Here is a 16820-nt window from a genome sequence, read left to right as displayed (position 1 = left end):
CTTTCTTTCTTTTTTATTTTTATCTTTATTTCTTAATTCAACTTTTAATTATAAATTCGCAAGTGCAACGAGCTAATCAAAGGCATTCAATGAATTTACTCTTGAATATTCAATCTTCCTTCTCTATTCTCTTTTTCCTACCTAATGCTTGAGTAGTATTCTAAAAAAAAAAATAACACTGGTCTAATTTGGTTAAATTATTTTTCTTTTATTTTTTAAAAGGATTAATAAATAATATTGATATTTAAGTATAGTAAAATGATGGATTAATATTTACTAGGCTTTGAGTTAAAAAAATTAAATTTTAAAACTAAACTAAATGTAAGATTAAAATGAGCCTAACGTTTAAAATATTAAAATAAAGGGAATAAAGTATAAAAAAAGAGAGAACAAATTGCAGAAATATAAAAATACGTACGTCATTATTTTCCCCAAGTGATGCCCCCCTTCCATAACACGTAGCTTCGCCACTGGGCATGTGGATCTAGGGGTGAGTAAAATCGAAACGAAACTGAAAATCGAACCGAATCGAATTGAATTTTGTCTATTTGATTCGGTTTATTTGATTTTTCAATTCGATTTGATTTTTTTATTTTAAATATTTTGGTTGATCGGTTCGATTCGGTTAGTAAAATTTAAAATCGAATAGATTGAACCGACCGAATTACATATAATTTATTAATTTATAAATTATATTTAATTTATAAATTATTTTATTTTTATTTTTATTTTTTATTTTAATAAAGAATAACAAATAATAACATCACTTGAAACCTCATTTCAATCAGTCACTCTTATCAGTAGGTATTATGACTGGATTATGGGGCCATTATTTGATCATCGGTGTTTATTTGTGGTTGTTTATTTGATTATCCATACCTTTATAATATTTGGGCTTTATGTCATATGGGTGTAATTAGAATGAGCTCATATTGAAAAAAATGAATAAAAAAAGCCCAATTTTATAGTGTTGTTTGTTTTAATATTTAAAAAATAGGCCCAATTTTAATAACAAAAATATGAAACTGAAAAACTGAATTAACCAACCGAACCGAATTATCAAATTTCGGTTTGGTCCTTATTCGGTTCGATTGGCTTATTCGGTTCGATTCGGTTTTCATTTTCAGTGTTATTCGATCGATCAATTTTATATATTTTGAAATCAAACCGAACCGAACCGATTGATTCTCACCCCTATGTGGATCGACCAAGAATAATTTGATTAATTCGTGCGCATGTTGGCCCTTCAAATGAATGTACGATCGCCCGATGTAAAATAGATCTTAGTTGTGACTTTTGTATCTTTGTTTGCTGTGTTTCTTTGACAAGACGTGTTTAGATACTTTATTAAAAATGATAAAAAAAATAAATAATAAATACATAAAACTTCTAGACCGGCCGGATCAGGCTTTCCAAACCACCAAACACGTGTTTGACATATGGAAAGGACAGTTGGCCGAGTCAGAACAATAAAAAAAATTGCAAAGGAGACATTGGAATATGGCTAAAATAGGAAATCAGTTCTTAAAGTTAAACTACAAAAGGATTTAAATTTCTTTTTGATACAATATTTTATTTTAATTTTTAAAAACAATACAACTTGATCACTATTATTAATAAAAATTAACTTTAATGATTAATTGACTAAAAGTAATAATAAAAAAGGACCTAAAACATTATAAAAAATGACAAAAAATTATAAAAATAATCAAAAAATTACAAAACAGGATCAAAAAAATTTTATTAGTTTTTTATGTAATTTTGAAGTTTTTTTCTATCATTTTCTGGTTAACTAACAGTTAAAGTTAATTTTTATTAAGATTGTTCATATTGAAAAGGAACATGATACAAAAAATGAATTTATGATCCTAAATGTTTTGGGATCCATAATTTAGGGGTCAATGAATTTTACCCTAGAAATATAAATACAAAAAGAGATTAAGAGGTGTTTCTCCTCTCTTTTTTTAACTAACATTGGGTAAAAATGCATTTTTATCCTTCAACTTTATATACAATTTTAATTTGATTCCTTAATTTTATAAAATATTTTTTCACTCCTCTAATACTAGCACATTTAATTTCAAATGATATTGATAATTTTTTGTGATAATTATTATTGTTTTAAAAAAATTGAACTTAACATGCATGTCAACGTTTAAGAGTTCAAAATTGGCATTTTTTTTTGGTTAAGTTAAAAATGTTAGGATTAAAAAAAAGCTAGAAAAATATTATAAAATTACTAGACTGAAATAAAAATTTATATAAAATTAAATAATTACAAATTCACTTTTTTCCTTTTAAAATTTTACTTGAAAACGCATGCCTGCTTGTGCTACTCTTTCCTAATTAGAACATTAATGTTACATCCACGTACTTGACCTTGAAACAAGAAGTCTGACAATTAAAACCATAAATATATATCGATCGTACAAGGATATCCTATAAATAGAATGTAATTTTCAGTTATATATGTTCTTTTTCTTCATACTAAGTGTTTTTAGTCTGAATCTTGAGATGCTCTAACTATAATTATACAAGGTCTTGTAAATTGAAAGAAAACAGAACAAGCAACACAGATAAGGCAATAAGTGTATGCAAAGATGGAGAGGAACATCGAGACGCTAGAACTAGGGAGCAATTATGGGGGCAGGAGGGACCCACTGATGAAGAGGAAAGCAATCCCAAGAACCTTCTTTAGTGAGAGAGAGAGTGAAGTGTTTGGGAGTCCAATGGTGTCGCCTTGATTCTCTCTCTTTCAGGAGCTTCCTCTGTGTTTCCTCCACACTTCTCTTCGCCTCTGTTGCTCTCTCCCATTCCTTCCTCATTAGGGCTTCACTCACCTCTCCCCACACCATTGCTGATTCTGTGGCCCTCACACTCTGCACAACACAATATAATTTCAGAAAAAACCTTAATTAATTTAATAGTTTCGGATTTATATGATTTTCACCAATTCAAATGAACAAGCATAGATAATTATAGTGTCTCATCCTCGATATATGTATATATATATGATTTGTTATTACCTCAGAATTTTTGACAGTAGGAGCTTGGAGCCCTGAGATGACTTCTCTTGCATCATATATCACTCTCACTTTCCCATTATTTTTATCCTTAATTGCCACAGCTCTGCACATTTTGAACTTTCATATATAAAGTTAAGTAGTTAACATGCAAATATGGACACTGAAAGTGTTATACATATGTGTGTGTGTGTGTGTGTGTGTGTATTCAGCAAGAGAAAATTACCTGTCCCAATGTCCATCGACATCATATAGAACTTTGGAAGAGGAAGAGTCAAGAATCTTGCCTTCAATGGATCTGTGGCTTGCCCTGAAACCTAGAAAAGATCGACCTTTGTAACACAAGTCAGCCACCAAGCCTGTCTCTTTGCATCGGATACAAACATTGCCAACCCAGTCAACTCCAGGAATTGGAAGAAATCTGAATAACAGATTCGGAGAATTCATCTCATAAGTCTCTCCATGCTTCATCAGTTTCAACGTCCTTTTCCCCAACACTTTTGCTTCCACCGAAGTCCCTGCATTTTTTATTCACCCTCTAATATTAAATATGGTACGACGATGCAACACTTCAAATTCGACTTAATTGGGTATTATATATGAATATATATTGTTGTGTGAAAGAAGGTGTAATGTTTAATCTTTGGACATGATTTTCTTGAGGGTGATTAATTTTCAGGACTTGAACCCGATATCATGCTTAATGATGAATCCAACCATATTTCTTATAGATTTTGGCATTATAATATAAGAGTTATTTAACCAAAAAGGGCCGCTTCATTCAACTAATTGAAGAAGTTGAATTAATTTATCCTAGAGTTTTAAATTCAAGTCCTAAGATGCATAGTCATGTTAAATATATGTCAAACACATTCTTGGATACCCGTAAGGTCATTGTTAGTAATAATAATCTCAAATAGTGGAAGTTCAAATTAGTTTGGGTGGGAAGTAGCAAATTAGCAATACCTTAAAGTTTCCTAAGATATCAAACAATGAAATAAAAAAGGAATTGTTTATGTAATGTTATGAAAAAGAAAAAAAAAAAAGACAACATTAGGTTCAAGTTCGTGTAAATGTAGAAAATGTCGTTAGAGAAGCTATTCCTAATTACGTATGAATGATTGAATCTGGCATAGCTAGGTAACCATATAAAAAGAATAGAGGAAACGAAGAGAAACCATGGAACTTTGGAAGAGGTTGGTGGCAGATTATAATTTCTATGTTTTCCTTCTCGTCAGTTGCATGGAGGGCTGATACTGGAGGGTGATGTGATACCTGCAAGCACGAAACCGTTTGTTAAAAATAAATTTAAATTAAATAAATGTATCTTCTCAAGAATAGGGATGGGATCCGGCTTGGTCTTGCTTAAATAAGCCTCAGCTTGTAACAAAAAGTTAAGCATAGGCTTGAGTCTGTATCATGATTTTTTTTTTAAAAAAAAGCTTAGACCTAAGCCTGTCATAAACTTGACCAACCCTGAAGCCTTCTCAAAGGTCTACTTATTAAGTAAGTATCTAAAAAAGCTCAAGAAATAAGTTTTAAATAACTTTCACTGGATGTTAAACCTAGATTGTCAAAAAACATATATTGCTTTGTGCTCCAACCAACAAATTCTTAATGACCTCAAACTCAAGTCTAGAATCAACTTTTTAAATAAGGGAAGTGAAAGATTTAAAGCAAAATGGAACCTCTCAAAAAATGATCAAGTTAGACTTGATATCAATGATTTAACTAAAATCAATGGAGTTGTTGCTTGTAAAAGCCTCGCTCATATATACATGATGATCAAGGGATTGGATTAAGATATCTCAGGTAAACTCTTGAGCATCACTTGGAAGCTTTGTGACTTATCTAACACAATTTCTGCTAAGCTCACTCCCTTTCAAAGGCCATCAACATAATTAGAAATTCTTGTATGAGAAGTTGAATGATCACATTTGATCAAGTTTTCAAATAAATGAATAAATGTGCAGATTTTTTTATTCATCAGGCATCTAAAGATAATTTTAATATTGTAATAGACAACGATTCTTCATTAGGATGTAAAAGCTATATGGTTTCTTGCACGATTTGGTTTATGGTTTCTAATACGACCTGCTTTGTTTGTGTGTTGCACAATTTGCCTGTGATGTCGTATTAAATGGGGGAAAAAACCTGCCCTTCTTGGCCCACCCCTTCTAAAGTGACACCCGACTGCCCATTTTTGTACGGTGAAGCAAATGTGACCACAAAACTCTGACGTCTGACCCATTCAACGTGTTTTCGTCTTCCAACGTCCGTCTTGTGATTTGTTAGAACAGAGTAAAAGATCAGATGAAATAGCTGATAGATTTTATCATTATCTATTTATGCGTGTTTTTCCCTTTTGTAAAATTCTCTCATAAATTAATTATGCTGAAATCAACTATAGCTTTAAATTTTTTATATGCAAATATGTGATAAATTTAAAAATAAACTATGTTGTTTAAATTTCTAATATGCATAGATTTAACAAATTATAAAATATAATGTGTTATTTATTTAGATTTTATGATATTATTTTAATATATTTTTAACTTATTTAGCCCTAACTGTCATGTCATATTTCCTCTAAAGCTTCATGCATTGGGTGTTTAAAAAATTTGATTCAATGTCTTGGTCCCTTTTTTTTTTGGCTTTTTACTCATTTTTTTACACACTTCATCATAATTTTAACAAAAATTAATATAAGAAGAAATAGAGTTTATATATTTACTCCCTCCATTCAAAAATATAAAGTATTTTTAATCAAATCTCACCTTTAATAAAGTAATTTTTTCTTTTCAAACTAACTTTATCTTTTTATATTTATCCCTATTAAACACCCTACAATAAATATAAAATAATTCATTTAATAAGAGTATTTTTTAAAAAAGGTAATAATTATACCTTAAAATAATAAAATTATCTTACATTTTTAACACCTAATTTCTTAAAAATTATTTTATATTTTTTAACGGAGATGGTACATGTTAATTGATCACCGTCAAGACTTTATGATTATGTCTAAAAACATGGAGACTAACATCGATACATACTTCTCTTTTGGCCAAAAAACAAACATTGAGATTAACATTACAAACAGAAAAAACCTAAAAGACTTAAAGTAACAAAAAAACATATACGAATTATATATTTTTTTTTGCCACAAAATATGGGAATTATATACCAATGTCCAAAATACGATAAAAGTATTTGAACCAATATTTATATTTTCTCTATTTATAAGTGATGCCTAACATGTTTTTATCAAAATCAAGAAAAATTTTAAAACTTATTAACTCAATTTAAAAATATAATAAATTTTAACTATACCTCTATTAAGTATACATATTTTAATAATATATTTTATTACCAACATTCAAAAGAAAATAAAAAGAAAAATTTGTGATAAAAAGTTAATAGTTAGCATATGTCTCTTATAAACATGACCCCAAAATTAATGTCTAATAAGATCGAAAGAATAGACCATGACTAAGACCAAGAAGGGAAGCAAAAGGTGAAAGAGTTAGGTTTAATTAAGAACCTGCTCGAGCAAAAGGTGAAGAGAGGAGCGAGAGACGTGGTGGGTCTCACCAAGAATGGGATTGTAAGGTGCAGATCCGAAGACACAGGGACGAGTGGTAGAGATGGACCAAGCCACCACATTTATGAACCTTTCCAATGAATTACTCTCATCTCCTCTGTTGCACATTCCCAGCAAATCTAATGCTGTGCAATAAATTGATTCCCCGTAACATTGAAGCTGTGACTTTGGCATGTTAAACACTGCTGGTACCTGCTTCAACATGTTAAATTCTTATAGATTAAATATGTTGGATGCTTTATATTAAATATATATTCTAAAATAGTATATTTTGTCAAAACTACTTAGGCCATTTAATTCGATATATCTCAAGCTTTGTATATTTTTAATTTATTTTTTAATTAATAGATGTGAAATTTTTTTATTTCTGATATTCTCTCTATTACATTTTTAATTTTTGTCTTTTTGTTTGAGCTTGTACTTTTTTTTTTTAATTTCAAAGGTTTAAGGCCTGTATATAATCTTCATTCTCTTTCTTTTCCTTTTTTTTTTGATCTCTTTTTTCCTCTTCTTTTTGATGGTTTTTTTTTCTATAAGATCAACCAGCTCTGAATACCATGGTAAATTATTTATATTAAGTATGCTCTTGCGGAGAGTCCATTTCACCAAAATGACTCAAGTCATTTGGTTAAGCATGCATGACACAATCTTTGTATATTTCTAATTTACCTTTTAATTACTAAATATGAAATTTCTTTATGACGGTTGAATATTGATTTCATGCAATGCTACAACTAGAAACAATGAAACATGACATGCCTGAAAACGGGAGAGATCGGATCCGGGTCGAACATGAGCGAACAGGCTCAAGATGCGTTGAACAAGATTTGGACCTGAATAATCACTTTGCTTTGCTTCTGCTTCTATTGGTAATGGCTTCGTCAGTATCACTTTTTTCTCCTTCGTTGTATTATCAACGGAAAAAAAAAAAGAAAGGAAAACAAACATGCTACGAAGTTGTTAATTTCCCAAACTATCCATGCATCTGTGAATAATAGCGTTAGTAGGTTAAAATCTAAAAGGCCATGGGGTAAATTTGTCCTGAAAGCTTTTTCTTTGCCAAATGTAATTAGCATCTTTAACTTTTAATTGGTGCAATATTATTTTAAAAGTTTAAAAAATAGTGCAATTTTATCCTAAAGTAACGTTTCACCAAAGTTGACTATTAGTTGAAAATTTTAACTAGAATTAAAGAGTAATTTTGCCTTGAAATTTTTCTGAAAGAGCAATTAACATCATAAACTTTGTCTTTTGTTTTTTTTAGTAAATAGCATCATAAACTTTCTATTAGCATAATGTTTTATTGTTATTAATGTTCATATCAGAAGTAAAATTTAACAACCAATTGTTATTGTTAAAAATGGTTCATATTTTTGGATTTTAACAAAAAGTCTACTTGAGGTAGCTCCGATGCAAAATCAACTCTTAAACACTCCCCAGCCACAAACGTTCTTTTGAAGTTTAACTTGCCCTCTTTATACCCATGAATAATTCTCGGCTCTCACAAGCTTAAATACATACTTATTCATACCTACCTATGGGCAATATAGACTAGCTTAGATTTTGACTTAAAGGTATTTAATGTAATTTAACTTAAAATTATCTTCTAATTTTGGGTCATAACAAATTGTGTCAAATCCTTCTTTTGAGTTTAAAGTTGATAATCCAAAAATATTGCACCAATCAAAAGTTAAGGATACCAATAACTTCTTCAAACAAACTTCCAAGACAAAATTACCCTTTAACACTTAATTAAAATAACAGTTAACATTAGTCAAACATTGTTTTAGGACAATATTGCACCATTTTTTCCATTTTCGGGTTAACATTGTGCCAATTGAAAGTTAAAAATGCCAATTGCATCAGCTAGAAAACTTTCAGGGGCAAGTTTTCCCTATCCCAAATGTAAATAATAATAAATTATAGAAGACATGCATTTGGGAGCTCATAGAAAGTAGTCATAGCCAAATGAGATAAGAACGTATTTGATCGACACCGAAACATGCCAACAGGTTTTCAAACACACATGCACCATAAGTAGTGTTGTTATATTAATTGATTTAATTGCTGCTATAGGTTGAGTTGATCTCCCTCTGTCTCTCTCTCTATATAGAGAACACTTCAAAGTAAGAAAATAGTAAATATCTACTATCAAGCAATTGTTGATTTTTAGTGGAAGCTAGGGGCTGTGTTCGCTTAAACGATCGAGCACAATATTTCCCTTTTGTTTGGAGAGAAAAATAAGGAGAAGGAAAAATTCTTAAAAATAATAATTTTTTACTATTATAGGAAATTTTTTTCTTCTAGTTTTTTTTTTCCTACCTGTATTTTCTTCCCACTTTCTCTTCCATCAAAACCAAGCCTTCATATTCAAGTTTTGTGTGAATGCAAAAATTGTTTTTGTGAGAGTTATTCTTATTAGGCATGACAAAATTCATATTTGATTCAAATAATAGTGATTAATTTTTCCCATATATAAGCAAAGAGAAGAACAAAAAAAAAGTATATTTCAAGGTTATTTCCCAACTATATATTAATGCATCTCTGACTAATAGCGTTGGTAGGTTTTAACCTAAATAATAATAATAATAATAACAATAATAATAATAAATATGAAAAGAAGTTAACACACGCAAATATATATATATATATATATATTAGTGCATCCAAAATTGTGAACGCTTCCAAATAGGGGAGGAAAAATAAATTTAAAAAAGACATGCATATATTGGTTACGTACGGGAGTGTCTACATTTAGAGCGCTTTCGAAGCTCTCTAAAAAAAAAAAAAACATTTTTGTAGGCTTTTTTTTTTTTTTAAATAGCAGTAAGGATTGGTTTCCCAGATTAATTATATGTCGGGAACCAGTAATCTCTTTTTGTCGGGGAAAGACTCAAGCCACCGCTTGAGGTGGTCGGAAAACAAACAGGTAGCCATTTCATATATGGAGAGCAAAAGTAAAGAATCAAAACATATATTAGAACCCACGAATAAACATGAACAAGCTAAGTGGACAGAGAGAGAGAGAGAGAGAGAGAGAGAGAGAGAGAGGAATATATATTACCATGTTATGAAAGTTCTTGAGATGAAGAAGAAAAGGGAACCGATAGGTGGATGAAGATATTGAAAGCTTTGTTTGGTTCTTTGGCGGTCTATAGTCGACTGAAGGAAACAAACAGGTTGCTTCTCATGTTTATATAATGATTACATCTTCTCTTTCGTTTGCCTCTCTCCCATATAGACAACAGAAGTGAGCCAACCAGTACGCTCACAAAATTAAATTTTAGTACCAGTGAACGCAGACTGTGGATCCACATTTCGTATGCATATTCTCTCCAAGTTATTATTATAGGATACCTTGTAAAAAAAAAAAATCGTTAATCTTAACATAAGGCATATGAAAATTATTTATTATTATTTTCTAATTTTACTCATGTTTACATTTATTCTATAGCTCAGCGCATACTATGCATCTCCCTCCATTCTCAAATATAAAAGAAATTACCATGTGTCTCTTTATTTTTATTTGTAAACAAAATTTTAAATTTTAAAAAGTATTTATCACATTTTTTCAAATTATTCATATAAAATTAATATTTTTTTGCTAGAAATTTTTTTATTAATTATAGAGATAATTTAGTTCAATTTTTTTAATTTTAAACATAATTATTATACTTAACAAACTTTTTAAAATGTTTGATTTAATTATTTTCTTTTATATTTAAAAATAGAGGGAGTAGTATACAAATGATGTGATGCAATGTAAGAATTTTTGGTGAGGGAAATTTGACGGTTAAGTGGTTAACTGTCAAATTAAATTATACAACCATCATTTTTTTTTTTAGTGTTCAAATTAGTTGCACAACCATATTGTGGTGTGAATGGGCAAATGCACCTCCGATTTTAGAAAAAAATCACAAGTAGGGTACCTTTTTGAACTAAATAATAAATATTTGAGCTCAAAAACTAATTAAATAATTTTATATTTTAATAATTGAGATAAGATATGAATATCATATTTACATAAAAGACTATGTTAACATGTTTGATATAATTTTTTAAAAATAAAAATGAGGATCAATTTACTTATGCTATTACAACCGTAGTCCTAATGTAATTATTATTTTTTAAAATTATTAATTTTTAAATTAAATTTTCTTATACTCCTAACTCTGGTTCTGACTTCGTCACCAGTTCAAATTATATAAAATGTTAGATTTGACCGTTAATATACTTAACCGTCAAATGTTGCAATTGGTTTTTGGTGACAAATTTTGCAATTTAAAGTCAAACCTATTTTGTATAAGAAACTCCTCGTGCCTATGATGCTTCTTTCCTTTCTTTTTTCACTCTCTTATTACATATTTTGGATTTTAAAAATTTATAATTTGTATTTTAAACAATGAATATTCAATATTATAATGTCAAACCTAATTTTAAAAATTTAAAAATAAAAAAAATTCAAGCCCGACTCTAAAACCAATTAATAAAAATCAAGCGAAAAAAAAAAAAACTATCGATTTAGAATAAAACGACTTTAAAGTCAGGGTACAATGGATCGACCCATTTCCAGGCTCTGGCAAAATAAAGGGAAAAGATTCAAAGAATCCCATCACCGAGATCCCTTTCATCTAGCGTTGTAAGAAAACAATTATTTTCAAAGTGGATAAACATCTACATGATACACTATGCACATCCAAATAGATGCCAAACAAATCACTTATTCTTATCAATCCCTGTTCCCATATTAAAACATTATATTGACTTTTTCTCCAATAATTTTTCTAGACATTTTATAGAATTTTGTTATGCTTACATATTTTCATATGATTTAAATGTTAGAATAATAAGGACAATATCTTTAAGTTGAGAAGGTGTTAAGTTATCATCATCTCTCATAAAAATATCTATTTTTAATTATTAATGAGATAAATTTATTATTTATTGTTATAAGAAATAATCTCTCTAAATTCAAGTGCGATTGGTTAGTCCAAAAAAAGAAATTCAAATGCGAGTGACATAAAATTTTTAAATAATTTTGACATTTTTGTTGTATCAAAGGATTTGAATTTTATGAGATAAAGAAAAAGAATTTCAATTTTATCCTCTATTTATCTCAGTCTATACTTGTTTTACTTTATTTTAGTTTGTTCAATAAATTTGGAAATACCGGATTAATTATTTTTGTTTGATTGTTAAAATAATGGGAAAAATCTTTTTAACTGTTTAAAATTTGCATTTACTTGTTTATATTTTGAGAAAATGTCATAACATAAAGAAATATCAGATATCAATCAATTTTTTTGTTTTTTTGTATATTTTGCGACTCAGACCTATTACCAATTTAACATTAAGCACTATGTGAATTTGAACTAAGGTACGTTTTTGCCTATTTTAATAACTGATTTTAACAGCTTTCCTTTAAAATTACTATACAAATTTATATATGCTTGCGCATATATATGTTAGGATTGAAATGTCCACATAAAATATATTAAAAGACTATAAGCTTTATGCATTAGATCTAGTTGGATAAATAATAATAATAACTACTTTGTCCGTTCAAAAATATAACATATTTTTTGAGGAGTTGAATGTTTAAAAATATAAAATATTTTTAATCTTTTGAGGTGTTATTATTACATTTTTTTTAAAAATATTCCTATTAATAGTGACTTTATATTTATTATAAGATGTTTAATAAGAATAAATATAAAAATAGGGTTAATTTAAAAATAGGTAATCACTTTATTAAAAGTAAAATTTAATTAAAAATATTTTGTATTTTTAAAAGGAAGGGGTAAGAGTTTAGTAATTGAAATTTTTTTTAATTTATCTTTTTAAAAAAAATTTATAAGAATCGCATCACATGAATAACGTCTATAAATGGATAAGATCATGATACTACAGATTGATGAGCACTTGAGCAGATGTGATATTGACAGATTTTAATTTGATCTGACTCGGTGGTGGAATCGGTTTGTTAAAGTAACGTACTGTGAAACCCTTGGGTTGATTTTATGAATTTATTATTTTTATATTTTTAATTTATAAAATTATATTAATTCATTCATAAATTTAAATTAAATAAAATTTAATTAAACTTATGAATTGACTCTGTAAATTTTTTAATTTTAAGTTTTAAATTTATAAAATTATATTAATTTGTTCATAAATTTATTAAATAAAATAAGTATATATTATGTAAAATTTGATTTATAAAAGTGATACAATTCAGTTTAATGAAAAGTAAAACAAAAACTAATATTGATAAAAAAATCAAAAATAAGTTCCCCGTTTTTAAAATTTTTATATTGAATAATTTATGAATGTAAATATATTTAATTTTAATAATTTATATTTAAAATATATTTAAATTAAATTATGATCATATTTTATATTTTAATTATTTAATTATATACTTTTAAAAGCTATTTATTAATAGAAATAAATACTTATAAATTTATGATTCGAGTTCACGTTTCAAGTTTATATCTCCATCACAAGTTTATTTAAATTTATGAGTTTAATAATTTTAAATAACATCATCGTATAATATGATTTACTTTAAGAATAAGTTTTTGATGAGTATAAATTAATGCTCATAGGTACCGTGTCTCTATAATTACAGAAATAAAATGCAAGAATAACGAATCAGGTTATATTTGGGGGAAAAGAAAAACTCGAGGAGATTGTTATTGGATGCTGGGATTGAGATTTAGGAAAATTCAAGATCTTTGAAGTAAAGTGAGATGACCTAATAAAAAAAATAAAACACAATATAAGTCCCTATATTTTGATTATATTTTTTAAAATTTCTATAATTTTATTTTATTGCTTTCAGTAATTTCTTTAGTTTGATCCTTTCACAATATCAGTCTTTATAATTTTAAAAATACACATAATTAAAGGCACTCACGAAATTAATTTTTTTATGTATAATTAACTTTGTTAATCCAAGTATTGACGTGTACTTAATATTACCTTCGTCTTCCATATTGTATCTAATCCAGATATATAGTAAAACTTTTTTAATGCTGGTTGGCATTTTTTTTAATTATTCTGTTTAACCCAAATATTTTGGCCCCTTACCTTCTATTTTTAATTATACATAGTCAATTTATTTTCTTGTCATATATTTTTATCATGTTAGCAAAATGGTTAGTAGAATTACAACAAAATTAATTTCATCAGTGCTAGTTCATCGTTGTTATGTATTATTTTATGACTCTAGGGACTAATGTTACAAACCGATCAAACTAAATAAAGGATTGAGAATAACGAAATAAAATTATAGAAAATAAATTTTTTCTTAAAAAATCATTAATGAAGGACTATATTTTTTTTTTCAATCGGATTTAGGTTTCCTCGTTTCAATTTATTAAATTTCATCCAGTAACCTTTTTAGAAGTCCATAATAAATAATTGCTAGTCTCATTTTCAAGGTTCCCGAGAAGTCTAATTATTTTTTAAACAAATACAACATTTTCTTTATTTTAAAGACAAAGATACACTTCTAATTGTATTTTACTCCATCTATCTTAAATTATAGAATACTTTTAAAGAAGTTTTTTTATTTTAAAATATAAAACACTTTGAATATATTAAAGTTTCACTAAATGCTCTAGTTTCAGTATTATCTTCTCTCTCTCTCTCCATAATTAATTTTTATCACTTCTCTTTTCATTATATTAAATGATGGGTATTTTGAGAAGTTTATATTTTTTGTTTTGAAAAGATAAAGTTGTTAGGTGTATTTAATGAGTTTTATGGGTATGTAAAATTTTATCTAAAAGTATTTTATAATTTAAGATAAAGAAAGTATTTTATAATCTTCACTGACAAGTTTGTAAATAAACAATAAATACTAATCCCTATGGCCCCAAATATATATATATATATATATAAGAGCTAGTTAATTAATTCATATAAATTAAAAAAATAGGTAAGTTAATTAATCATTTGTGAAAAAAAATGTCTACTGATTTTTCCTAAAAATCATTCCTCTTAATAATCTATATGAGAGTATTAAATTTAAGACCAAGACAAAATCAACAATTAAGTCTTATATTTGGGACGGGACATAATAGAAAAGTAGACATAAGTGTACTATTTACTCCAGAAGATTGGGAGCTGAAAAAGGCTTCGTCAGTGTCACTCTTCTCACCTTATTATTCCCTTCTGTCTCCTGCATCGTTTGTTAGATTCCTTAAAACAAATCATATCTGAAATTTATCAACAAAACTGAACAACCCATTATTCAAATTAACTACCAACGTAACGAAGGGAGAAGCCAACAGAGAGAGAGAGAGAGAGAGAGAGAGAGTTGAGGAGAAGGGCGTGAAGCTGAAGAGGACGAAGGAATAATGAAGGACAGTCTGAGAAAGCAAGTTAAGGAAGCGGATACCTATTTGAGACAAAAGCAAAAGTTGTTGGTCTCTCCAAATTCATGAAGACAGTGACTCAGGCAGCTGCCAGCTTGCTATTGATGAGGATTTTTTTTTATTAAAATTAAACTTATAAGTTAGTAAAACTTATAATCATTATTTAATGGAACTATTTTGAGAAATATTTCCTCCGTTTTAAAATGTAAATAAATTTTCACCAACTTACGTAGTTTTAAAAAAAAAATTTGAATTTAACTACCCTTATAATTAATGAAATAAGTTGTCTCATCAAAATAAATTTTGATTTTAAAATGGAAATTTGGAAAAATATAATGAATACTTCTTGAATTTTGTAATTTTGTTTATAAAAAATTAATGAAGTTTGTGGTAGCTTCTTGTATAATAAAAAACGGAGGGACTATACTAGTATTAGCAATACTCCCTCATGTCATTATAATAAAGCACCTTCTAAAAGAGATGGATGATCCTTATTACTCTCCTCCGTCCTTATTATAAAATATTTTTTAAAAGAGATTTATGATTCTTAATATAACATAATTGGTAGAGTATTAATTATATTTAATAATTATATTTTTCAATATTACCCTTATACTTATTAATTATGAGAGAGAATGCAATGTAAATTTTAATTTTTTTAATTTAAATAAGGGTAGAATTGGAATTTTAATTTTTTAAGACAAAGTTAATGATCTAACTACCTTTCTTTGATTCCAATGAGGTGGTTAGAAGCGTCTTAAAATAAGGATTAAAGAAAGTGTAAGTTACTCGATGGAGTATTAATTAATTATTTTCAATACTACCACTATTTAAAGTCATTCATGTAAATATAAAAATTTTCAATTTAAGGCAAACACAAAAAATTAATGTATTTTGAGAAAAAATTAATAATTTAACTACATTTCCTTAGTTTGAAAGAGGAGATTAGAGGTTCCTTATAATATAAACCTTCCTCCAATCCAAAATATAAGACACATTTAATTAATTACTTCACAATAATTTAGAAAATTGTTTGAAGTTATTATATCATTTAAATAGAAAAATGATTATTCCTTGTTAACATTATCCTCAAATTAAAATCAATATATCTTAATTACTTTTACTTTATTTTTATTTAATCTCTCTATAAAACAATTAAAAAAAGGGACTTATGAAAAAAATTAGTTAATGCTATCTTGACTATTTGCACAGCGTGTCTTAAATTTTGGGCTAACACTAGCAAGAATAAATTACAAAATATCTTATAATTTAGACCATTGGAGTAATTCAGACATCTATTTTTTTATACGTATTCACTACTCATTTATAACTTTTCATGATGTTGAAAATTATTCATTTACTATAATATAAACAAATTAATAATATATTGCAATGTAATTAGTTTAAAAAAAGGAGTATATTTTTAGGGTAAAAGGGCAATTCAATCCTAAATTATATGCCTAAGAACATTTGAAATCCTAAATTTATTTTTTGTGCAATGTTATTCCTCCACTTTTGAGAACAATATAATGTAGCCCCTACCGTTAATACATAAAAGTTAAATTTAAATGTTAGTTGATTAGAAAATTATAGAAAAGGTCAAAAATCATTAAAAAAAATAATAACAAAATTAGAAAAAATGACTCAAAAATTACAAATAAAAACCCAAAAAATTTCAAAAAATGATTAAAAAATTTTATTAGTTCTTTTTTGCAATTTTTAAGATTCTTTTCTGTCATTATTTGGTCAACTAATAGTCAACGTTAATTTTTGTTAATAGTAAAGGTTATATTGCATTATTTTTAAAAA

At 27.3% G+C, this 16820-nt stretch overlaps 1 protein-coding gene across 1 annotated transcript in view; it reads right to left on the bottom strand.

Annotated features, from left to right (window-relative positions):
• Window positions 1–2483: 2483 nt before the first annotated feature.
• The window catches only part of LOC129319897 (oxysterol-binding protein-related protein 4C-like), a 36102-nt gene continuing 21765 nt past the window's right edge, over window positions 2484–16820 (bottom strand). Inside the window, exons 5-7 of the mRNA XM_054965005.1 lie at window positions 3250–3541; window positions 3027–3129; window positions 2484–2879 (exon numbers count right to left, since the gene is read on the bottom strand). Of these exons, the coding sequence (XP_054820980.1) occupies window positions 2628–2879; window positions 3027–3129; window positions 3250–3541 (647 nt within the window). The 3' untranslated portion in view covers window positions 2484–2627. The remainder of the gene's footprint in view (window positions 2880–3026; window positions 3130–3249; window positions 3542–16820) is intronic.

This window comes from Prosopis cineraria, unplaced genomic scaffold, assembly GCF_029017545.1.
Source record: "Prosopis cineraria cultivar Desert tree isolate PC_DT_omini unplaced genomic scaffold, ASM2901754v1 PC9, whole genome shotgun sequence".
Taxonomy (NCBI): Eukaryota; Viridiplantae; Streptophyta; class Magnoliopsida; order Fabales; family Fabaceae; genus Prosopis; species Prosopis cineraria.
The sequence above is the reverse complement of the archived record's forward strand: the minus strand, read 5'-3'. Positions and strand labels throughout refer to the sequence as shown.